Below are 25,844 nucleotides of genomic sequence, written 5' to 3'. Positions count from 1 at the left end.
GTATACTGGAAGCATCTAACTTGCTTTTGATCTTACAGGGGCTTCACAGCCAAGAGCTTGCCTTGAGTCTCAAAAGAGACTTTGGACTTGGGCATTTGGGCAATATTGAAAGTGCTAGGACTATGGGCATTCTTGGAGATGGACTAAATACATTTTGCATTGTGAGATGGACGTGAGTTTTAGGGGATGTGGGGAGAAATATTATGGTTTGGATGTGAGGTATCACCCCGAAACTTTTGTGTTCATGCAGGAATAGTCAGAGGTGAAATGATTAAAGAGCTTCAACTTAATTGGTCCATCCTAGTTTGAATGGACGGTAACTGCAGGCTGGTAGGGTATGGCTGGAGGAGGTAGGTCACCGGGTACATGTTCAGGAAAGGTTCATTTTCCCTGTGGCCCCTTCCCCTCTCAACATGGTTTCTAAAAAAACCAGCGCTCCTTCCCCATGCCCTTTCACCCTGATGGGATCTGCCTTACCTTGGGCTGAGTGCAATGGCGTTGGTCCACCAACAACTAAACTTCTGAAACCCTGAGCCAAAATAAACTTTTCCTCCTCAAAGTTGTTCCTGTTATATATTTTGGTCCTAGCAATGAAAATGTGACTGACACAGGGAACATGTGGCAGAAGAGAAAATCCTTTCTCTTCTTTCTCAATTTTGGTCTCAATTCAGTAAAAAGTGCTTAAATTAAGTCAGAGAACTCAAAGCAAATTTATGGAGCTTGCATTAAATAGAAAATTCACAGGAGACCCCAATTTCTTTGAGAGATCAGGCATAAGGCGATTGATTCAATCCACCAGTGAATTTTTGACCTTAAATTCTCATACTACTGCAAGAATTTATTTCAGGGAATGGCTATTGCTATACTGGGACACTGGTCGCTGGACTTCTACTTTGGATCCTCATCTGATGCCATCCCATTAAAGGAAGAAATTTAGACCTATTAAATTTAGCAGTTTATTTGAGCAAAGAACAATTCATGAACTGAGAAAACCCTGAAGTAATAAAGTTTAATAAAACTCCACTCAGCAACACAGGCAGGCAATACTTACAGACAAAAAGAAGAAGTTACAGTGGCTGAGGTTGTGGCCCAGTGGCAGAGAACTTGCCTCCTACATGTAAGTCACTGGGTTTGATCCTCAGCACCACATAAAAACAAATAAACAAAATAAAGATATTGTGTTCATGTATAACTAAAAGAGAGAGAGAGAGAGAGAGAGAGAGAGAGAGAGAGAGAGAGAGAGAGAGATACATAGAGAAATAGCATAATTACTTTCAGCTTATCATTTACCTTATTTGGACACACTTGAACATTGTGCAATGTGTGATTGGTCATTTATTTAAAAAATTACACTCTCAGGTTAAAGTTTGTTGACATATTAAATTAGATTATACTTTATTACTGTTTTGTCTGCTTTTGTGACCAAAATACCTGACAAGAACAATTTAGAGAAGGAAAAGTTTATTTGGTGCTTACAGTTTCAGAAGTCTTAGTCTGTAGATGGCTGACTCCATTATTCTGGGCCCAGGATGATGCTACACATCATGAGTGAAGAGTCCAGCGGAGGAAAGCTGCTCAACTCAGGGCCAGGAAGCACAGAAAGAAAAGAGAAGGGACCACAGGAAAGATGCACCCTTCCAGGGCACTTCCCCAGCGATTCAGCTCCTCCAGTCGTGCCTCCTCTGCTTAGTTACCACCTAGTTAGTCCATTCAGAATAGGATGGACTGATTAGGTTACAGCTCTCGCAACTGAATTCTTTCACCTCTGAACATTCTGGCACTAACAGAAGCCTCTGGGGGGCCTCACATTCAAACCATGATAGTTACATATAGAGACAGTTTTAGAACAAATTTAATTTTTCACAATATAATTTTCTTTGAGAAAATTTTATTGTTAAAATCAATCTATTCATATGTATGTAGAAGTTTCTAAGCCTTACAAACTATACTCCTGATGGCTAGGAATTTCCTTGAAGAAAAATGTAGATTTAGAAATGTTTACATTGGTTCCCTCTGGAATATTTGGAGCTCAGCCAAATGACCCTATATGTACCAGGAGTATTGCTGTGCTAAAATAAAAAATGAGAATACTTTGATAATTTGTATTTTTGACATCTAAATTCTCATATTAGTGCATGCAGTATATTTTAAAATATAGACACCAATTTTAAGTATACATTTAGGGCTGGGGATGTGGCTCAAGCGGTAGCGTGCTCACCTGGCATGTGCGGGGCGCTGGGTTTGATCCTCAGCACCACATAAAAATAAAATAAAGATGTTCTGTCCACTGAAAACTAAAAAATAAATATTAAAAAATTCTCCTCTCTCTTAAGAAAAAAGAATACATTTAATAGTATGTTTTATTAAATTTTTCTCCAGTGTTTGGGATCAAACCAAAGGCATCTTGCATGTTAGGTAAAGAATCTACCACTGAGTTCATCCCCAGATCCTTATTAATTTTTAGTACTTTTAAGGTATTATTCAAATAGGAAACAATGTATTCCAAGAATTTCAGCATTTGTTAAAAATTGAGTTTTTAAAAGGGAAATACGAGGGGGCTGGGGTTATGGCTCAGCTGTAGTGTGCCGCAGTCTGGCTGGGCACAATTCAGGAGCCACTTGTCAAAAGAAACTAATTTTATTTTTAGAACTACAAATGCCAAGCAAAACAGCTCCTCAGGAAAAAAACCCTCAGAGCCCAACTGCCACCACCGGCTTCCACAAGCCTCTCACCCACACCAACTCACCACCTCCCACAATCCTCCTGCTCTTGAGGCTGATTGGCTAGGTCGCGTGGGCAGAGCCAAAGAAGTCCCCCAATGAGCAGCTCCGTGGTCTGAAAGGGCCGGGAAACAGCCCAATGAGCAGCTCTGTGGAGGAGCCAATCAGCTAGATGTTGCTGGGGCCACTGTGAGCCAATCATCAGCCGGCAGCTGGAAGTTTGCTGGCAGCTGGAAGTTTGCTGGGGCCCCTTCAGCTGTGGCTCTCAACATCTCCCCCTCTCTGTTTAAACAACAAGCATGTGGCTTAGGGATCGTGCCTGCCTTAGGTTGTCCAATACTACATATGGTCCTTACCCGTCTTCGGATGAGCTGACCTCAGGGCGTCAGCCTCCTATCTTAGGTTGGTACCATTGTAATTGGATCTTACCTGTCATTGACTACCGGTCCAGTATACAGCCACACCTGTGGAGAGGTCTTTGTACCAGCAGGGGGGTGGTGGTGGTGGTGGTGGTGGTGGAGGTGAGGTTCTTTGCCTCACCTCTGTTGGCCCCCAAATTTTAGCTGAATGATCATGACAAGCAGAAGGGAGGAAGATACACCAAGCCAATTGTTGGCTCTTGTTGGAAAAATTGTACCACCGATGATATCATCAGCAAAAATACCCCAACACTACCACAAGTCGCTGCACCAACAGATAGTTCACAATGCATACAAGTGAGTTCACAATGCATACAAATGACACATAGTTTAGGCAAGTTCTGTAAGCGGTTCAGTGATGGTTATTGCAGAAACTGTAGATTAGTTTTATCTTTGTCTTCACTGGCACTGGGATGAAGATAGGAATTCTGGCAATAATGGCTAAAGAAAAAATTATGTAACATTCCAGAAGGCACTAAAAGAAAACAATTTTCTTAACAATTTACATTATATTGAAGAGAATTATTAAATATAATGAAAAGGAAAGGTGAAAGTAAACAAACAGATCTGTTAACCTCCTTTTTTGTTTACATATTAAAACAATTCTTAACAGTTATTTACCCAATTTAAATTAAACCATTTAAATCACGCGAATAAAAAAAATATTTGGATGCATTTTTTCATGAGCACTCATCATATATGATATATGGACATACGTACATTCAAACATATAACACAAAACACAAGTGTGCACACATAATATAATACATACAACACATAACATAATAGTAAAGGCCTTATAACTTTTTACAGGTGAAATCTCCATTGCAATGTTTAAAAACTCTATAGTCAAAAAAAAAAAAATAGAACTGATCAGCAAAACATTAACCCAGGTCTGTATGAGCTCAGAAAACAAAATAGAACTTCATGATATGGGAAAGGGCAATAATAAAATAGATATTGAAAAAACATCCTGGTTCTGTCGAAGATGTAAGGATAGCCAAATTGGAGTTTTGGATATCAGCTGTTATGGATTTGAGCTAAATCATCTTCTTTTTGGTCTGTAGAAATCGCTTTAGTTAATCTCTCTGAAATCCAAATCGGCTGCTGTTCTTCCTGTGGAAACACACAAACAGGCCCCTGACTCCAGACAATTACTGGGTCAGGACCTTTCCATTGTCCTGTTAGAATATCTTTCCAAAGTACCTTGGGCTTATGTACATTTTTTGGACACATATGCCTTTCTGCAGCACTAAGTCCTGATGAATCCAAATTTAAAAAGTTTAGAGTAAAAAGGGTTATTTTAAGTTTATCTTTGGGGAATATATACCCCTTCCCAATTCCGTCTTTTTGCTTTAATAAGTACATTTTAATAGTTTGATGAGCTCTTTCAACTATGCCTTGTCCCTGTGGATTGTATGGGATTCCTGTTATATGAGTAATGCCAAATGAAAGAGCAAAATTGTTTAAAAGAGGTAGACGTATAACCAGGGGCATTATCTGTTTTTAACTGTTTTGGAATGCCCACAGTGGCAAAATTTTGTAAGCAATGAGCTATAACATCTTTAGTTTTTTTCTCCGGCATGAAGGGAGCCCATCAAAAATCCAGAAGAAGTATCAACTGTAACATGCAAATATTTTAATTTCCCAAATTCTGGCAAGTGTGTGACGTCCATCTGCCAAATATGGTTAGGTATCAATCCTCTAGGATTGACTCCAAGATTAACTTGTGGTAAAAAGGTCACACAATTTTGACATTGTTTTATTATTTGTCTAGCTTGTTCCTTAGTTATTTTAAAACGCTTTTGTAAAGTATTAGCATTGACATGGAACCTTTTATGAAAATTTATAGCTTCTTCTAGTGTAGAGAAAATATGTATGTCATGTGTAGTTTTATCTGCTAAATCATTTGCTCCAGGCAAACCTGTATGTGCCCTGATATGTCCTATAAAGAATGGATCTTTTCTGTCCCAGATTAAACTTTGTATAGTGGAAAACAAAGAGAAAACAGTAGAAGAAGGGGGAAATCCTACCAACATCTTCAAGGGATATTATAGCATTAACTATATACTGACCATCAGAAAATAAATTAAATACAGAATCTTTAAACATCACAAAAGTTTGTAATACTGCATTAAGCTCTACCTTTTGAGCTGATTGTTTGGGTACTAAAAATGTAAAAGTTTGATCAGGTGTAACTATTGCTGCTGTACCATTATTTGACCCATCAGTGAATATATTTGGAGCATTCATGATAGGTGTTTTTCTTGTCATTTTTGGAAAAATTACAGGATGCAATGACCAAAAAGACAATAAAGGATATTAGATGGTAAGTGGTTATCAAATGAAACATTAGATTTGCACATGATTATTGCCCAAGTATTTAACTCATTAGCTAATTCATCAATTTGATTCATAGTATATGGAGTAATAATTTTATTGGGAGAAATTCCAAACACTGCCTTTGCTGTTTTTATTCCTTTGAGTCAGGGCCTGCTTAAACAGTTTTTCTGCTTCAGCAATGGTTGTTGCTTCCTCTTCAGCCAAGAGAATATAAGCAGTTGCACACTCATTTATCTCCAAGGCTTCATGGGCTGTAGAAATCCTAGCTTGGGGGTTTCTCTCTCTTGCCTGGCATGTGTGAGGCTGGGTTCAATTCTTAGTATGACATATAAATAAATAAATAGATATATAGATAAATAAATAATCTGTCAACTATTAAAAAAATTTAAAAAGGGGACAGGAGATGGAGAGTGAACTGAGGTAGGCTACATTTTTGTCCCTATTGCCCCATGTCAGTGATGACCCCAGACTGTTCTACCTCACCAGGAAATAGGTGAATCAATGTAGGAATCAATGGCTCTAGTAGTATTAGTATTGTCATTGTACATTTTTTCCTTGCAATGTGGCTTAAAATAATTCTCTGCTTTGCATCTGTATCTCACCCACCACTTTTTGTGATGGATACAAATTATATAGATATTATTTTGTTTGTAAGGAAAAGATTTTTGTTTTCATAAATTTCAGGGAACAGCAATTGCTATACTGGGACCTACGTTTCAAGATTTGGCAAGAAATGTGAACCGAAATATCAGCAGTCTTTCTGAAATATTTGTGGGTCGTGCTTTTGGATATATGAGCGGCTTTGTGCTTAGTGGCATTCTTTTTGACCGTATGAATCATTTTTTACTTTTGGGTAAGTAGACACCGATTTTCATTTCTTTGTGATTTTCAAAGAATATTCAACTTGCCTTTAAGTATGAAAATGGTAGCCTGCAGAGAGGTTGACAACCGAAATGGATGGTGTTTTGGTGTCCTCCGTGGAAGCTGGGTTTCCATGGTCCTGCTCTCACCTTGGCAGTTCAGGGGAATCTGTGCTGGGCCCTCTGGAAACTCAGATCAGCCCTCAGGTATGTGTGTGTGTGTGTGTGTGTGTGTGTGTGTGTGTGTGTGTGTTAGCAATGCTTGGACTTCCTGACCTTGACTGTATTTTAGGCATCCCTCCAGGGTCACCCAATGATTGTCCAAAAGGCTCTGCTCATCAGGGTGTAGGGCAGCTCTCCCAGGGCCACAGAGCTCAAAAGGAGCTCCTGGAATCTGCCCTGGCTCTATGGAGTCTGGGTTGGAAGTGAAGGGGCAGGAGATGGTGAGTGAACTGAGGTAGGCTCCTTTTTGTTCCTGCTGCCCCATGTCAGTGATGACCCCAGACTGTTCTACCTCACCAGGAAATAGATGGTAAAGCTTTAACATACTGGTTTTGAATAAATTAACACACTTAAAAAATTAGATTGATATGATAATGCACTTTTGAAGAAGGAGCACAGTCTATTACTTCTGGTGAATAAATTCTCTTATTTCTAAAGTAGATTGAAAGAATATATGAATAAATATTATATATTCACATATGAATGAATTGATGGTTTAATAATGACAAAGCAAGTAATTGTGGAATCTTTCTTTGGCTGTAAAAGCATAGAAGCAAGCTCTAATATAAAATGTAGCCAGTTTTTGAGTGAGTGTGTGTGTGTGTGTGTGTGTGTGTGTATAAAATTTTTATTTGGGTCCAGATTATCAAACCCAAGGTCTTGCACATGCTACATATGTGCTCTACCACAGAGCTACATGGCAGTCCAACAATAAGAATCTTCTATTTTCCTCCCATTCTCCAAACTAGTGTTTTTAAGTTATAATACACCACTATGCTAATTGAATTTTCTTTTTGGCTTTTTAATTTATTACCTCATCTAGAAGTTCCTTTTGGTTCTTAAATAAGAAACATTTAATGAAAGAATTTCTGCCTCTTTTGTTATCAAACATATCTTTGTGATATAATTTATAGTTAAGTTGTTTATAACACTAGAATTGTATTCATGTTGCAGTAATTTATCTTTTTTGGGGGGGTAGTACTGGGTATTGAACCCAGGGGTGCTTAAACACTGAGACACATCTCCAGTCTTTTTTTAACATGTTATTTAGAGATAGGGTCTTACTGAAGGCTTAACGCCTCCATAAATTGCTGAGACTGGCTTTGAACTTGCGATCCTCCTGCCTCAGCCTCCTAAGCTGCTGGAATTACAGGCATGCACCATCGTGCCTGGCTGTAATTTATCTTTTATAGTTCATAAAGATTATAAAGTTTTGAAGTGACAAAAGCATTTATAAAAGTGGCAACTCTTAGCTTCTCAAGATTACCCAGTTTTAATTTGATCTTATTTTACATTTTTAGAAGTATTATGGTGTTGACTCATGACTCTTCATGAATACTGCTTTTTATAGCTGACTTTATTACCTTTCTCCTCAGGAGTGTCACTGGTGGTCACCACAGTGTGTCTTTATTTTATCCCTTTCTGCAAGACAGCAGTGTTACTGATTGTCATGATGTCGGTCATGGGTGTTTCATTTAGCATTCTGGATACAGGTGAGTGAGGCCTTCATTATCAACTCTGGGATCAGGTCACTACTGCTAGGAAAAGAAGGATGGAGAATAGTGAAGTGTCACTTGCAATGCCCTTGAAATGACATAAACTTTTGAGCTGTTCATGAGGTCACCCAGTGAGAACCTTCCTTCTAGTAGCTACTCTTTTTACCAATTAGGGAACCAATTTCTGAGCAGCCAACTCTGAAGTGAAATTAAAATGATTCAGTTCTTTGAGAGGATTGTTGAATTACAGCATCCAAACAGGAAGGATCCCCTCCTGTGGCTAATTTACAGATTTTCATTTGGAGTGTAGAAGTGTATACTGATTTTTACTTTTTTTTTTCCTGTTCTTTCTCTCTCTCTCAAAAGTTCTATTATCTCACAGCATTATTTCTTCATATGTTATAATGACTTTTAAAAGCTACTAAAAAATGTGAGTTATATTTGTTTAGCACTGAATCCAACTTTCTGTGCCTCCCTTCCCTCCTGTAATATTACTTGATATGTTTTCTTCTTTAATCTTTGTTTGTAAAAAGAGAGATGGAATTATGTATTTATTTGAAAATATCTAATTTTTTAAAAAGCCAGGCTATGATGCTTCTGGCCTTTGTAGATGTTGTAGAGACAAGGAAAGCAAAAGGTGTGCTTGTTCCATGTAACAAGTATGCACGAGTCCTGCAGAATTAAGGTTCCTGGAAGTGATTTTCGTCTGTTTTTATAGAGAAATAAATAATATTCCAAAATGACTATCAGTTGCCAATGTGTATAGATTTGGTAATTTGAGCACTATCTGGTATAAAATTTTACCTAATATGCTGGGCACAATGGTGCACACCTATAATCCCAGTGGCTCAGGAGACTGAGGCAGGAGGATCATGAGTTCAAAGCCAGCCTCAGCAACTTAGCAAGGCCCTGAGCAACTTAGTGAGACCCTGTCTCAAATAAAATATTTCAAAAGGCTGGGGATATTTAAAAAGTGCCCCTGGGTTCAAGGCTTGGTAGCAAAAATAAATAAATAAATTTTACCTAGTAAAAATATATTTTAAATATTTACAATAAATAGGTCTATAAATATTATTCTGCAGGATGGTGTTAGCACTGTTATAAAAATTTTCTGTGAAAGTGTCTGGCTCTTGGAGTTAGTTCCTGTAGAATTCCATGTATGTGTATGAGATGTTGGTAAGGCATAGCCCTCTGGGGGTCATAGGTTAAGAGTTCCTTAATTAGAGAATTGACTCAGATGCAATATTTGATAACTTAAAACATAATGCCAGGTAATACAAACTTAGCCTTGTTTTCACAGTCATGTTTTTTTTTTAAATTTTACTGAGTTTAACATAAAGCATTTTTCCATCTTTTCCTGGCAGGTGGTAACGTCCTCATCTTGGCTATTTGGGGGGATGAAGGAGCCCCACACATGCAGGCCTTACACTTCAGTTTTGCCTTGGGTGCCTTTCTGGCTCCAGTTCTGGCTAAATTGGCACTGGGTACCTCAGTGTCTGCTGAAAACCACACAGAGCCTGCCTTTCAGTCTCCAGCCACCAACGGATCATCTGAAGCTGACTCAGCCCCTCTGTTTGGATTGCCTGATGACATGAATCTACTCTGGGCTTATGCTTCTACCAGCACTTATATTTTCATAGTGTCTCTCTTTCTGTTTGCTTTGTTTTTCAAGAAAAGCTCAAGGCAGGAAAAATCAAAACCATCTGCTCAGGGATATCGAAGAGCTGAATATCACAAGACCCTTCTCTGCCTCCTTTTCTTGTTCTTTTTTTTTTACGTTGGAGGAGAGGTAACATATGGCTCTTATGTTTTCTCCTTTGCCACCACCCATGCTGGCATGGAAGAACATGAAGCAGCTGGGTTGAACTCCATCTTCTGGGGGACCTTTGCAGCCTGCAGAGGCCTGGCGATCTTCTTTGCTGCATGTCTACAGCCGGGCACCATGATTGTGTTGAGCAACATTGGCAGCCTGGCTTCATCTTTATTTCTGGTGCTTTTCAACAAGAGTCCACTCTGTCTCTGGATTGCCACTTCGGTGTATGGGGCCTCAATGGCAGCGACGTTTCCCAGTGGTGTTTCCTGGATTGAGCAATACACGACCATAAGTGGGAAATCTGCTGCATTTATTCTAATCGGTGGTGCCCTGGGACAAATGGCTATTCCTGCAGTAGTAGGTGTGGTTCAAGGACAATACCTGGATTTGCCAGTAGTTCTGTACTCCTGTTTGGGGGCAGCACTATTCACTGCTCTTATATTTCCTGTGATGTATAAAGTAGCCACCTTGCCTCTGGATCGCCAGCGAAAAGAAGACATCAAGAATAAGAAACAGAAAGCTTTGCCCTATAGTCCTGGGATATGAAGAAGAGAATGAAGGGAAGAAGAGCAAAAATGGAATAAAATAGATTTTGAAGTGGTTGAAATGAATGATACAACAAGGCATATTATCATAGAGACATCTGGAAATATTCTGTTATCTCCAACCAGTTCCTCTCAAGTGCACTAATTTTTTTCTCTGTTCATCTACTTTATTGCAGTTAGCTCTCAATTTAAAAGTTCACCAATACACCAGTTGAACAAAAGTAAAGATTATAAATTATTCTTCTTTCAGGAAAATAAAACATACTGTGATTTTCCAAAGCCAAATGTCAGTCTAAGATTTAGAACAAAGGATAATTGTGAAACTTGTAAAGGAAAAAACAATCACTCATGATGACCACATGAGAAAATCTTAAAGAAATTCTATTTCTCACAGACATTGTCTTCTCTAAATTAATAAAATTTATTTTAACATAAACTGTATTTTAAAATCTAGAAACAACTTTAAGTACCAAAACATAATGCTCTAAGGCCACTTTCACAGCTTTTTTTGTTTGTTTGTTTGCTTGCTTGCTTTAAATGCCATACAAACAAATTAATGAACATTTGACCAAATATCAAATGCACCAATGTTTGAGTCTTATCCAGTTACACTAGTGTTTCTCCTCAGAATCGTCTTGCCAGAACCAAAATAAAAGGTACTGACTTTATTGAATTATCTCCATCTCCAAAGAGAAAAGTCAGAAGACAGCATAAGCCTATTTCCAGTCTGCTTTGGAGATAAAACTTTCCAGATTCATTTATAAGAAATGCTAAAAAAAAAAAGTTTTTGAGATGTGCTATTCTGAGTCTTCTATAATCTGCCAAGTGATCTCATAAACACATAGATCGTGTTGTGCAACTAGTGTTGGGTATGAGTCTGATTAGATAATATTTTACAATTTCCAACTTCCAGACCATGTGAACAAGCCATTTGTCTTTGAGAACTTGAGTGTTGTTTAATAGAGCAAAACCAGAGGTGTGGATTGAATTTTCTAAGAAAATTATTAGGCATATATACTGTGCCTGGAAGTTAAGGGGAGTACTTTCATGAAATAATTCCTTAGAAATAGACATTTAGAAAAAAATAATTCTTTATTTGTAGTTTCAGACCAAAGAATATTAATGCATCACTTGATTTTTTTATTTGTTAAAAAAAGCACACACATACACAACACAGAGAAGGTTGCAACAGACCTAGATTCAAGACTTGTCTCTGGTTTCTGGCTGTAAATGAGGTACTTAATGAAAGTCTCATTTATGACACCTCCTTATCCGAGACCCTGGAAATGTAAATCATACGATTTCCAAATTGAATATTAATACATTTTACAGTTTGTGCAAAATATCTCCTAGATTAAAAGTAAATGCCAGCCCATTCTTCATTTCAACTGAGAAGTGAAAAAAAAATGATAACTAGCTTTAAGGAAATGCTACTGATTATTATTATGTGCCAATTTAATTCACATAATATTTAATACATTCTTTGAATAATTTTCTGTAGAATACATTTCACTGATCCTAAAATATGCCTTTCCCCCATATTTTAATTACCCTAAAAATCAGAATCTTTTTTTTTTTAAAACCAGTGAATATTTCCTCTGGTGGAATTTGAAGATATTATGTTCTGATTGTAAAAGCTATGACAGAGTGACTACATAAGTACTGGAGCTGTAAACCAGGTGTTTTGAGGCCTTGTCTGGGTCTCCCTGTTTCAAGGTTTCATCCTGGTTTTCAGTGGTAATTACAACAGACTGCAAGTTCAACTTATAATGGAGCACAGTCTTTTCTAGAGATGAGATATTTGTATTACCCATCCAGGGTTCCTCCTCCCTAAGTTTGAAATACCTGGGAAACCAAAGTAAAGACAAGAAGGTGTTTTAGCAGCCTGGTGTCAGTGTTGAGAAAGAGAACTCCATCTGAGTGTGGCTTATCCTTTGGTGTGGCTATGCTTTGATAAATGAGTAGAACTGATGAGTGATTTTGCTTCCCTCTCCCAAAGTGTTGATCCTGAATGACCTCTAATTTCTACCTGAGTATAGTATGTTTGCTTTCTCTTATCTGATTTCTATAAAATTTCCTTTGGGGAAAAAAAAATTGCTTTGGTTTGTCTTAAGTGATAAACACAAGTCTCTTGTGCACAGGTCTTCACATCCCATGCCCAACACAACCGGCTCATGGTAATAGACGAACAGCTTGGAAGAGGGCTGGTGGAGAAATGAACAAGAAAGAGCCTCTTTCTCTTTTTTATATGCTACTTTCCTTTAGTGAAAGCTTGGAAATTAAAGCTCTGCTCCCTTTGCTGTTTTTCCTCAGGCTGTTGGGCCTAGACAGTCAGTTGTTCAGCTACTAGGGGACTGACTCATTACTACAGGGAATCTACCCTCAGCTTCTACTGTTAGACGGTAGAAGATGGAACAGAGGGGAAAGAAACACGGTCATGAGAACATGGCATAAAATTTGGAATGTACACTGGAAAAATTCACTAGGATTCCACAGTCCAAAATGGGAAGGTCACTGTGTAGTCAGGTTTATTTTACTATAACATATAAATACCCAAGACAGTCCACTTATAAAGAGAAAAGGTTGAATTTGGTTCACAGTTTTGAAGTTTCCAGTCTACAGTTACTTGGTTCTGTTGCTTTTGGATCTGCAGCAATGAAGCACATACATAAAGCCAAGAGCATGTGTTGGAATAAAACTGCTCACCTCATGTCCAGGAAGCCAAAGAGAATTAGAGGGGTCGGGGTCCCAAAACTGCTTGAAAGGGCCCACCCCAATGACCTAAAGACCTCCAATAGGCCCCACTGTTAAAGGCCCCCATCAGCTCTACTAGCTCCACTCGGCACCAAACCTTTAACACCTGGGTCTTAGGAGAACACTTGAGATTCCTTCTATAGCATTTGCCTCCACCCACCTAAGATTCATGTCGGTCCCATTTTCTTACCTGCCCATTCACCCAAAATGCATCCGGTCTATCTCCTGGAGTCCCCAAAGGATGCTCAAAAAACTGAAGTCCAAAGTTTCTTTTGAAACCAAAAGCAAACTCCTAATTATAGATACCTATAATAATGAAAAACAGGGCTGGGGGTATAGCTCAGTGGTAAAACACTTCACTAGAATGAACAATTCCCTCGTTCCGTTTCCATATTGTTCGCATATCCACACAAAAAGAAGAAAAGAAAAAGGAAATTTATATACTCCATGATATGATAATGGGACAGAGAAAATAAGTATTCCCTCCAAAAGGGATGAATATGAGAATAGAAAGGAGGAATTGAACTACATCAAGATATTAACCCGTGAGGTCAAATATTAAGACCTACAGCTGCATGTCTAGCATAGAGGTACACCATGGCAGGAAGTGATCTCACAGGAGCTGGCCAGCCTCACTCCTGTGGCCTTGTTGATTTTACCCCACTGGCTCCTCTCCTGTGCTAGCTCTGCTAATTGCCTGTTCCTTGGAAGGTATTTCATGCTACAGACTTCACTACCTTCCCATAGTCTCTATTTTAGCTCTGCTTCACCTCCACAGCTCCATGCTTTGCCCTGTGAGGGGCTGCTTGCAGTGATTCTGACTCTGCAGCACTCTGCCTAGTTTCCCATGAAATCTTTGGAGAAGCTTCCTTGACCCAATAACTTTCATTCTGTGTGCCTGCAAAACCAGCATCCCGAGGACACCACCAAGCTCTGCCGTGAGTGTGAGCTGTACTGGGGTCTACTTGAACCACAACAGCCTCTGAGTGACTTGCTGGCTAAATGCAAGAAAAACAATCTTTCAGTGTTTGGGGGTACAGGTGGCATCCAAGGGCTCTTTTGGAAAGGTTTTGAAACAAATCTGCATTTCTACACCTTTGAGCCTGTGAGGGGAGGGGTGGCCCTGCAGCTATCTGAGATGCCTCAAGGTATTCTTCCTATTGTCCATGGCTCCTTTTTACCAGTGCAATTAACATCATTCTTGGCTGAAAGTTTACACATGATCCTTATTTAGACTTGGTTCAAAATTTAAATCTTTCTCTTCTGTTCCTTTGTGTTCCGGATTTTCTCTGTAAATTTGGCTAAAAGTAGCTAGCAGTGTGAATGCCTCTACTCGAATGCTTTCTCTCTTGAACTCTTCTCCACACAGTAAACTAGCCCATCATCTTTAAGCTTGGGTTAGTTTTTCATCACTATGACAAAGAAACTTGAGAAAAACACCTTAAGGCAAGAAAGACTTATTTTGGTTCACCATTTCAGGCTAGCTCCATTGCTTCAGGCCTGAGGCAAGGCAGAAAGTCATTGCTGAAGGACATGGAAAAGAAAAGTGCTCATTTTGGGTGAAAGTGCAAGATAGGGACTAGGGGGGGGGATACCATCTCGAAGCTTCCATTTTATCCTGTATTTAACCTATCCAAATTGTCGCATCATATATGTCATTTCAGTTATTATAGAGGCTTAAAGTCAGGAAATGTTTAGGTTTAGGTAGGAATAGGGACAATAAAAATATATGTAAGCCATATCAGCTTAGATATAATAACTCTGCGCACACTTAGAGCATTATCTGCTGTTTTTATCTCACTTCTTTGAACTCTTAAGCAGCAATGAGGCAGATGGTATTAGTCTTATTCTGTAGAGGAAGATATAGACTTAGATGCATTTTCTCTCAAAGACCTATTGTTACTGTTGCTCTGAGTCTGACCTTTTTATGCTTTCAGAGAGGGGTTTTGCAATGAGGCCAAAGTTTGGGATCCATATTCTACAGAAACCTGCCATTCTCCAAAAGGAGCAAAGCCAACTCACAAATGGCCCTTATCCTGTCAGGAGATTTGGCTGGTCCCTGGAGTTAATATATATCCCAAATGTTTTACCTTCCAGTGGAAGATTTGGACATTCCTTTTAGATACCTTATATTCTCTTTTTGCCAAAAAATGGAGTGTCTGTATAGTGTTTTTGTTGGAGATCTCCTTGGTTGGACTACGTATTAATAGGTCATCTACATAATGAAGAATTTTTCCCTGCTTGAGCTTGAGATCATCCCTTAAGACCCTTGCCAGGGCCTAGGTAGAGAAATGAGGGCTATCCCTAAACCCCTGGGGAGGACTCTTCATGTATATTGTCTTTCCTTATTAAAAGAATTTTTTCTTTTCAAAAGTAAGATATTGGGATTACAGATGCAATGGGATTAAAAATAATGCATAATTAAGATCCAACAGCATAAACCAAGAAGTGTTTCCTGGTATTTGGGAAAGCAAGATATAAGGTTCTGCAACTAAGGGGTGTATAGAGACTGCAGCTTCATTAACAAGTCTCAGGTCTAGTACTAGCTGGTATTCCCCACTAGGTATTAGGATGGGCAACATTGGGGCATTACTGGGGGATTGGCAAGGTTTAAGGAGCTCATCTATAATAGGGTATAAACCCTTTTTTGTCTCTTCTTTTAAAAGATATTGTTTTTTATTTGGGTATTGGCTGGGATGTTTTAGGGTTGTAGGTGTTGGGTGAGCATAAATAGCTTTTCTTGGTTTTTCTGTGTACCAAGCCAATGGATTTACTTGAAAATTAATCTCTTCAGGGATGGGGCCACAAATGGCCACAGGTTGTGTTTTAGGTCTGGGTCCCTAGTGGAGGAATGCCCCCAGTTTGGCCATTATGTCTCATCCTACCAGTGGAAGAGGAGAGTTGGAGATTATTAGAAAATCATGAATAAAAACCAGAGGATCAACTTGGCAAGATATGGAAGGGATAAAGTATCTTTCCGTTTCTCCCTTCAAGGCCTACCACAAAAGTGGATCTGGAAGGTGGCTGGGTGTGGTTCAACTGTAAAGTGCTTGCCTCCCATGTGTGAGGCACTGGGTTCGATCCTCAGCACCACATAAGAGTAAATAAACAAAGACACTGCATCCATGTACAACTAAAAAATATATTTTTTAAAGTAGACCTGGAAGAAGATTTTCCTTCATAAGTGATCAAGCAGAGCAACTAGCTCCCATATGGACAAGGAATGAGATTTTCGTATCTATAACATCCAAGGCTTCTCTGGTCACCCCAGGCATCCTCAGTCAGCATTTTCTACATCTAGGAGGACCTATGTTGTTAGGATCTTGATTGACACAGTCCCTCTTTTGGAATGGGGGCAGTCATTCCCCCCAGTGCCAGGGTGGTTTTACCACAGGGTGGACCCAGTAGTAGCTGTCAGAAATCTCTTGCCCAATGCCCTGTGCTGTTATACTTAAAGCAGGAAGTCTTTTTCTGGAAGTCCTCTTACATTTCCTCTGGACAGTTTATTGGTCTCAAGGACATTACCAATTATGGCAGCCATAAATAAGTCTGGCTCACTGTCAGTCTTTACTCTGATCTTTCCTACTTTCCTCCAAATCCTGTTGTTGAAGACTGTGACAGCAGAGTCTCGTAATTGGCTTCTGTTGGTCTGTGACCCCACCTGGATATATTGTAATTTTTCTCCTCATGTCTGGGGCTGACTGGCTAATGAAATATTGGCCCAATCGGGCAATGCTTTCTATAAAGGAAGGGTTTATATTGGTATATTTCTGGAAGGCCTCATCTAACCTGTCATAGAATGCTTCAAGGTTTTCATTTTTTTCCTTGGGTAATATTAATTATTAATATTTCATAATTTATTGGGTTTTGTATGCCCTTTTCCATCCCTGCCAAGAAGATGGGTTGTCTTTGTCATTCCTGAAGGAGTAATCTCAACAGGGTCATTCGTTGGAACTATCGCTTCCACAGGGTGGTTTCTCTCTGGAGTGCAGGCAAAATTTCATCATCTTCCCTACCTCAATGATTCATTCCCTCTCCAGTAAGGTGCAGAATACTCTTAAGATAAACTGAATGTCTCTCCAGGACAAATGAAAGCCCATGGTTAGGGTCTGAAACCCATCAGCAAATCTATCTAGGTCTTCTGAATATTTATCTATTCTTGACTTACACTGAAGAATGTCTGTAACAGAGAAGGGAACTTGGACCCTTATAGCCCTTTTGCTCCAGCTGCCTCCCTGAGGGGTAGCATAAGGGTGTTGGGGTCATAGGGACCATAATGACCTCACTTCTGATATGTTGTTGGCTTATATGCTTTGGAGAAAGGGGTGGCTTGTGGGGTTCCTCCCTGGGAGGATCACATGGAAGTGCCCCCGAGAGACAGGAGGGCAGGTTAATAACAGGTCATCTAGGATATTGGGATTTGGGGAAGTTTCCTTGGGGGTTCCTCATGGGAACTTGTCATGGCAAAGTGGATTTTGGTAGAGGGCCATGAAGGCTTAGATATAGGGGACTTCCAAGCACTTGCCTGTTTTCTGCAATAAAGGTCCGGTTGCAAGATGGTATTATAATTTTGGCTTCCATTCAGAGGCCTTTGTTCTGAATTCCCTAGCTTACACTGGGGCCAAGAATAAACAAGTAATCATTTTTCCCTCAAATTGTCGGGGCCCAAGCATTTTCAGTGATGGAGGATATATCCATGAGGGGAGTCCTGCGAAAGGGAGGTGGTCCCTTCCATGTTGGCTGTTCTGTAAGAGAAGAGAGTTTCTAGGTCTTGTAACTAGAGCCCTGAATTTCAATCAAGGCATCCCTCTGGAGAATTAAGGATGTTGGGATTGGGTATTTCCTGGGCATTCCCATAGAAATCCCTTAATAACCTTTGTGGCCAGACTTCTCTGGCCCCTGTTTTGGGTGAGCAATTTTTTTTTTTGTATTGGGGATTGAACACAGGGGCACTTAACCACCGAGACCCCTTTTTAATATCTTATTTAGAAACAGGATCTTACTAAGTTGCTTAGGGCTTTGCTAAAGTGCTGAGGCTGGCTTTGTCCTTGCTTTCCTCCTGCCTCAGCCTCCCAAGCCACTAGGATTCCAGGCATGCACCACAGCACCCAGCAAGCACCACTTATTTTGAGTTCCTATGATCAGGACCATGAGCTCCCTGTCTACCAATCTGGTATACAATTTTCCTCATTCTCTTTTGAATATGGACTCTCCTTTTGTTCTGGACTCTTTTTAGGAGCCATGTAACTCCCTGGTGTTTTCTTTTGCTCCTAAAAACTTGGTAACTATTGTTATTATTATTTTTTATAGTGTTATTTAGTCTCCCTACTCATAGGACCAAAAAGAACCCATGTAGTCCTATTTATGAGAGGCTGCTAAATGGCATTCCAACCTGTCCCTATCCTACTCTTTGTAATCTTATTAAGCCCAGAAAATGGGCAAGTGACCCAGTTTTATTTTGGCCTTCTTTCTTTTGATTGATGGTTAAAGATATGGATAATAACTACAGCTAGTAGCTCCCATCCCTCATAGGGAATTTCAGAAAAATATCTAAAGAAAAGACAGTAGGGATTTTGGAGGAGGTGATGCCCAAAAGCAGGGAAAAGTGATTGACAGAGAAGGAGCAACAACTCACAGGAGGCAGAAAACGGCTGGGCACTGAGAAGAAGGGAAGACAGTGCTATGTTGAGCTCTGATTCAGCTAATTTCCATTTGGAGAAGCCACAGGATTGAAGTAATTGGATGAGAGTACAATGTGCCTACATTGGGGAGCTTTGTCTTGCATCCAGCACAGATTAAGTCTTAACTGCAGCCCACTACTGGGTTATCCTGTTATGGGAATCTTTATGCAGAGGGCACCCTAGTGACTTTTAACTGCCTGACCTGTGCCCCCTGAGAGTGTGGCAAAGAACCAAGAACTCTGACATGACATTATGAGCAAGCAAATTTGTTGAGAAGTGGAAGGAGAGCACATAGGCTCATGAGGAGATAGAAAGAACAAACAATGAAACCAAAATTCCAACAAGCCAGATCAAACACGTGGCGGGAAGACTAAGCAACTCTGTACAGAGTTTCATAAGGTCCCAGGATCTCCACCCTTCCAGGTTATATATTTCCCAATGTTTTGAACAGAAGTAACTTCTGATCACCCCAGTGATGCCCTGGGGGGCCACTGCAGTTGCTGCTCAGTCTGCACTTGGTATTGTTGGAAAGCCTGATAGAAAAGAGAGGTGGACTTATGCAGGTGTGATGGGGTATGTTCCTGGAAAGTGGCTTCTTCCTGGCTGGCCAAAACATTACCATTGGGATATTCAGCTGAAATTCAGGTCCTTGTTGTCCAAGGGATTGAGCAAGACATACAGAAGTAACAGAGTACAGATTTATTGAAGGTGAAGATAGTACTCTGTTAGGTAGAACAGAGCAGGTTGAGTGAGAGAGTAAGAGGCTCAAGGCCCTGATGTCTGGAAATCAGGTCTTATATCAAACTGTGAAGTGTCCTTTTCCCTACACAGACCTGATTGAAGACCTTATTCCATTTTCTCCTATTGGTTATCTTATTATACCTAATTAGAATATTTCCCCTCATGGTTACTTTAGAAAACCTAATTAGAATACTGCCCACTTTATTTCCATTGTTCATTTAAAAATTTGAACCTGTGTTGGGCGTTGTCATGGTGATAAATCCTCAGTGGCAGAAGTTGTCATGATGGGCTGGGGATGTGGCTCAAGCGGTAGCGCGCTCGCCTGGCATGCGTGCGGCCCAGGTTCGATCCTCAGCACCACATACAAACAAAGATGTTGTGTCTAAGAAAAAATAAATAAATGTTAAAAAATTTTCTGTCCCCCTCTCTCTCTCACTCTCTCTTTAAAAAAAAAAAAAAAGTTGTCATGTTAATGGGATTTACTATAAATATGGCAGGACTTGTCTCCTTTTCTTGTCCTCCAGCAGCTTCTTTTTAATATCCTATCTCTACCATCATGGTGTCCTGAACTCCTACCTAACACTATAGCTTATAGGAAATTGAGCTACACTTTAAGTTTAGGTTTGTATGACTCCAAAGCTCATTAGACTCTAAAATCATGAAGACAGAGATCAGTCTGGTTTGCTCCCCAGTATATCATGGAATGAGAACGCTAAAGGTCACTGTCCTTTCATAATGTTGTTCTTCCCCTTTACTGAGAAGAGAATGAAGGGGAGAAGCACAAAAATGAAATAAAATGGATTTTGAAGTGGTTGAAATGAATGACACAATGAAGCATATTATCATAAGACATTGGGAAATATTTTGATGGAACACACAGTTGTTGTCTGCAACCCATTCCTCTCAAATGCCCTGTGAATTGACCTATTGAATGAAGTGGGTGGTTCATCTTCCTTATTTACAGATGGTCCACTTGAATCTGGCTTCAAACTCCACCTGTCTTCAGAATTGTTCCAGCTCCTTGGGTGCAAGACTTAGGGGAACATTGTTAATCCTTTAATTCACCAATTATGTATCAGTAATTTGAGTGACCTCCATGTGTTAGGTGGTGCCCTCATTTTGGGATATGCTAAAAGACTAAATTAGGTTCTCTTAAAGCCTCTATACTTTCCTTTATATCATTAGCACAATTATGAAGCCATAATTTTGTGTAAGTTTACTTAATAATGGTCATCTCATTGCTCTATGAAGTTTATGAAAGCAGGAACTTTGTCTCTTTTGTATGCACATTTGCCCAGCATTTAGTAGATGCTGCCTCACAAACACTTCATGCCCTAGGATTTCTGACACTTGCACTTTTAGTTGCTTTACACTTGAAACACCTCTTTCCGTACAGCAAATTCTACTTACCCTTCAAGCCCAGATGAAATGCCACCTGCTCTGTGAACATTGTACAATGCTTCCAAGTGGAATGAGTTCCTCCCTTTCATGAGTTTCCATAGCCCTTTGTTTGGACTGTTTTCACTTCTGCTGTAGCTAGAATCCTGACTTCAATAATCAATTTGTTTGCATTGCTTCAACTAAATAGAAGATAAGACAGACCACCACTTCCCTCCTGCTGGCCTGACTTTCATTTTTAAGGTTCTGTTATTTGTCATTACCTTGATTTCCAGGGGCTCCCCAATGAAAATTTTAAGACAAAGGGGAATGAAGGGAAGGTAGGGGGACGGGAATAGGAAGACAGTGGAATGAATCTGACTTAACTTTTCTGTATATCTATATAAATACATCACATTATGTACAACCACAAGACTGGGATCCTAATTAGAATAAGATATACTCCATGTTTGTATAAATATGTCAACATATACTCTGATGTCATATAACTAAAAATAATGAGTAAAAAAAAAGACACACACTTTAGAAATCAACTAAAAACTTTTGTGATAGTCAAAGCAAGAAATAAGGAGGATAGCCAGATGTGGTGGTGCACACCTGTACTCCCAACAACTCTGGAGACTGAAGAAGAAGAATCATGAGTTTGAGGCCACCCTACACAATTTTGCAAGATGATATCTCAAAATAAAAAAAAATAATAACGGACTGGGAATGTAGCTTTGTGGTCAAGTACACCTGTATTCAATTCCCACTGCAAAAAGAAAAAAAAGGAAACAGGGGAAAAGAAAAGAAAGAAAGAAAGAAATGAGGATAAGAACTAGGGTAGCAGGAAGCAGGAGTTGGAAGCAGGGTGAAAAGATATTAAGGAAGGAAAGTGAGAAGGATTTAATGACCAAAGGGATGAAGCTGGAGAGCTGGGTTGCAAGGAATGGCAAGATTAAGGTTTTTAGTCTTGGAACCTAAGAGGATGAGCAAGTAATTGGATGGAAAATGATTTTGTCAGAGAGATGTTAAGGAAATCTTTTACATCACACTTCGATACTGCAGTTACAGAGCAGAAACACAAAGCTGGAGTGAGATGCAGATAGGGTCTCCTGAAGAAGAAGACACGACCGTACACCTGGGTGGGTGGTACACACCTGTAATCCCAGGATATTCAGCTACTCCAGTGTTAAGGTCTGTAGACAAGTCAAAATAACACGTGGTATTTTGCCAGAGAAATGTTAGAGTTCGTAAACAAGTCTGGATGGTGCCTGGCAAAATGCCAGAGGGAGTGGTTTGAGAAGTAACAAAAGTGAGCCATTAAGTGTGGAGATTCCTTATTGGTTGACTGATGTATCTAGTTTATGCTAATTAGATAAGCTGTGCAAAATGTATAAATAGCTCTGTTGTCCTACAATAAACGGCTTCCATTCCTGCTGCATCAATGTACACAAGTTATTCATCACCCTCCCAGTCATTCTGCTACAGCCGGACTGCGGCACTCCAGAGTCTGAGGCAAGAGGATTTGAAGTTTGAGGCCAGCCTAGGCAACTTATGAAGATCCTATCTCAAAATAAAAAAATAAAAAGGGTTGAGGATGGCTGGGGTTATGGCTTAGTGATAGAGTGCTCACCTAGCATGCATGAGGCACTGGGTTCAATCCTCAGCACCACATAAAAGTAAAATAAAGATATTGTCTCAACCTATAACTAAAAAATATATATATTTTTTTAAATAAAAGGGTTAAGGATGTGGCTCAGTGGTAGAGCATCCCTGGGTTAAATTCTCAGTACAAGAAATGAATAAATAAATAGATATGTAAATAAATAAAATAATAGAAAGGGCCAAGGATTTAGCTCAGTGATAAGGAGCTTGCCTAACTTGTGGGAGGTCCTGGGTTTAATTCAAAGTATCAGAAAAAAAAAAAAGAACATAAGGCCTTTCCTTCTCAGCTGATATAACATTCCTTGGCATTCCCACCAAGCCATACCCTGATCTATTTCCAAACAGTATTACCAGCAAGAATTGAGTCTTCTTGGGCTATCCTTATCCTGTTCTGCCACTGATTGGCTGATTGACCTTGGGCAAGTTACTTCTGACCAGTATGCCTTAATCTTCTATCTATGAATCCGAGGATCAGACTGCCAAATCAGTTTAGCACAAATTAAAATTTTTACCAGTATCAAGCTTTATGGATAATTTCAAATAGAATTAATCTAAGTATCAGAGGAGAATTATTTGCATTTTTAAAGATTGGACTAGATTATTTTTCTTTCATAGGTAAAGGGAGAGAATAAACTGCAGACCATTTACTTTCCACAATGCATGAAAATTAAGGAGTCAAACACCATTGTTATACTTTACTGTAATAAAAAAAGATTTCTCTCACATGCATTTATTTTTCATTTTATTATAAATTTTGTGCTATGGTAGATCAGAATTTATCTCATACACGTGTGTGTGCATATACACATTTTAAGTATATTGATATTTTTAGGAGAAAATAGTGGAGCCAGAGAGAGATAAGCAGAAGTGAAATTTTAAGAAAAGATAATAAAAATGTGGGGATGATGTAGCCTACACAACATTAATTTTCCTTTTCATACTCAAAGAATTCAGATTGGGGTTGGAGACAGCAATGTTTAATTCAAAACAATATCTTAACCTCTCCTGAAGATTAACAGTGGCAATGTAACCCAATTGTGGGCAGTGATATGCAAGTAGAAGTGAGGTTTCTGGGAAAATTTCTTGCCAAAGGGTCAGGTTCAGCTGACATATGACTTTTCCCTTTCTTCTTCATGACTGGAATATGGATTAGTTCCGGATGTGGAGCATCATGTTTTGACCACAAAGCCACCTTGAGGGAAGGGTCAAGAGGAATGCACAGACTTGAATCTTGATATACACGAGCTGCTGAACCAATACCAGTAAACACTTATCTCTGGACATTTCTTGATGTGAAAGAAGTGCAACATATAATTTATTTAAACCACTGTTTTAGGGGTTGTGTTACTTGGAAGCACTGACAGAAGTGGTTATTCAGAATAATGCCCAGAGAAGATGTTTCCAGCTAAGGAGTAGGAGTATACATGAAACCTTTTACCTGCCAAAGCCCTTGATTTATATCTTTAATTGCATTTGTGGGTAACAACTGTGTGTATGAAAATCTTTCCTGAATTATTCTAGATCCCCTCAAAAGGTGTTCAGTCTTCATCTCGGTCACATGTTAACTTCTTACTTACTTAGGTTGTATGTGATGAAAAAAGAGAGTTTAAAAAATTACAGGATGTTTCCAAGTTAGACTCTTGCAATTATACACAATATACAGAATGTTTTTATTATGGGAGGGGCACAGGGAATAGAAAATGCTCCCTGATAAAGAAGAAAAGAAGATCACTCCAAGTTATCCTTCAGTATGACTTTACAGCTAGCACTTTAGAAAACTAAGAAGGGCATCGTCCTCAATATCACAGGAGTAGACTCAGATAGGAGGAGCCACAGTAGTGGCTAAAATAAAGACTGGCATGGGATTGTTTGAAGTATGTCAAGAACCTTGAAGGAAATGCTTCTGAAAAACTAAACAGGGAATAATTTTTTTAGTTCTGTGTAACACGTACTTGATGTGCGCTATGAGAAAAATTTTAGTTTTATTCTGTGTTGAGTATCCCAGTTATCAAGCCAGAAAAAGTTGTGGGACATTTTTTTTTCATGGGTGTTTGAATTCCATTTAATGATATTGCAAAAATGGATATATAATTAAAACAGGTTATACGTTTATGAGAAAGTTTCTAACTTATTCTGTCTCCTGATTGGGAGAGATTTTGTTATAACTCTAGTGGATAAACTATACAAGTGGATGTCATTCAATTTTAATTAAAGATGGTTCTTTCAACAAATTTCTTGAGTTCCAACTGCATGCCAGCACTCTTTGGAGTAGGAGATAGAACAATGGACAACCAGATCTGTTTGTGTGCTTATTTTTTTTCTACCTGAAAATAATGTATTTCCAGGAATATAGGCATAATAATCACAATGAAGTGTGACCATTCTTAGGCTGGTGACCTGGGTGGCACAGAGAGACCTATCTCAGCCCAGACATTAACAAGTTCTGGGAAAACAGGGAAAGAATCAGAGTTTGGTCTGTCTGACAGATGATAAATTGTGCCCCTAAAGGAAGTCTCTTGGGTTTTTATTTAAAAACTGTTACAAAGGTTCTATAATTTCTCTGTTTAGGAGATTTAAATATTCTACATTCTAAACTAAAACACCAACTTTTACAATTTAGTATGCTTATATCTGGTATTTATGGATCTATGATATAATCAGGGTAAACCCATATTATAACATGTGATAGGTTAATGGCAATAAAAGATACTATATTCTATGCTTTCTTAATTTCTTCTTCTTAAAAGGTTCTTATTTTTAAAAAAGGAAAAACAACAAAATAGAAAAAGCCACATGACCAACCCACTTTCTTGTAAAACAATTTTTTATGTAGCTTTTCTTTGCTCTGGAACATTGTAAATAAAACTACTTTTAAATTTCAAAAGGACTTGTTGCTTCATTCTGTAAACATCTCAATTGATAATACTATTGTTCAATTTAATAATGTTAGAATGATGAGTTTGATAAAATATTTTTTCTATTATAAGAGAATGTATCCTTTTAATCCAAAATACCATCCATCAATATTTTTTCCTCGTATGCTTCCCCCCAATTAATATTAGCTTATGCTTCATTGTGCATTCAGTGTCTTAAGGCACAGTTGTTAATTGTGAAATGTTTAATTTTCAGAGGAAAATAGAAATTTTATGTGTAATCTCAGGCATATAAATTACTAACCTGAAGAAGTGAAGAGAAACATTTGTTT

General features: G+C 38.9%; 2 protein-coding genes across 3 annotated transcripts in view; one reads left to right on the top strand and one right to left on the bottom strand.

Moving 5' to 3' along the window:
• Positions 1 to 11,082, top strand: part of LOC101973070 (sodium-dependent glucose transporter 1B) — a 28,876-nt gene extending 17,794 nt beyond the window's left edge. Inside the window, exons 2-4 of the mRNA XM_078019477.1 lie at positions 6,167 to 6,335; positions 7,941 to 8,057; positions 9,425 to 11,082. Coding sequence (XP_077875603.1) covers positions 6,167 to 6,335; positions 7,941 to 8,057; positions 9,425 to 10,419 — 1,281 coding nt within the window. The 3' untranslated portion in view covers positions 10,420 to 11,082. The remainder of the gene's footprint in view (positions 1 to 6,166; positions 6,336 to 7,940; positions 8,058 to 9,424) is intronic.
• LOC120889115 (heat shock factor protein 2-like) overlaps positions 7,940 to 25,844 on the bottom strand; it is a 136,243-nt gene continuing 118,338 nt past the window's right edge. Inside the window, exons 7-8 of one of the 2 annotated variants that reach the window (XR_013424976.1) lie at positions 19,827 to 19,976; positions 7,940 to 13,478 (exon numbers count right to left, since the gene is read on the bottom strand). The gene's annotated coding sequence lies outside the window, so the exon portion shown is untranslated. Of the gene's footprint in view, positions 19,977 to 25,844 lie in introns of both variants that reach the window. The other variant, XM_078019480.1, reaches the window with a different exon arrangement.

This window comes from Ictidomys tridecemlineatus, chromosome 8 (genome assembly GCF_052094955.1).
Source record: "Ictidomys tridecemlineatus isolate mIctTri1 chromosome 8, mIctTri1.hap1, whole genome shotgun sequence".
Classification (NCBI taxonomy): Eukaryota; Metazoa; Chordata; class Mammalia; order Rodentia; family Sciuridae; genus Ictidomys; species Ictidomys tridecemlineatus.
This window is presented reverse-complemented; position numbering and strand designations above follow the sequence as displayed.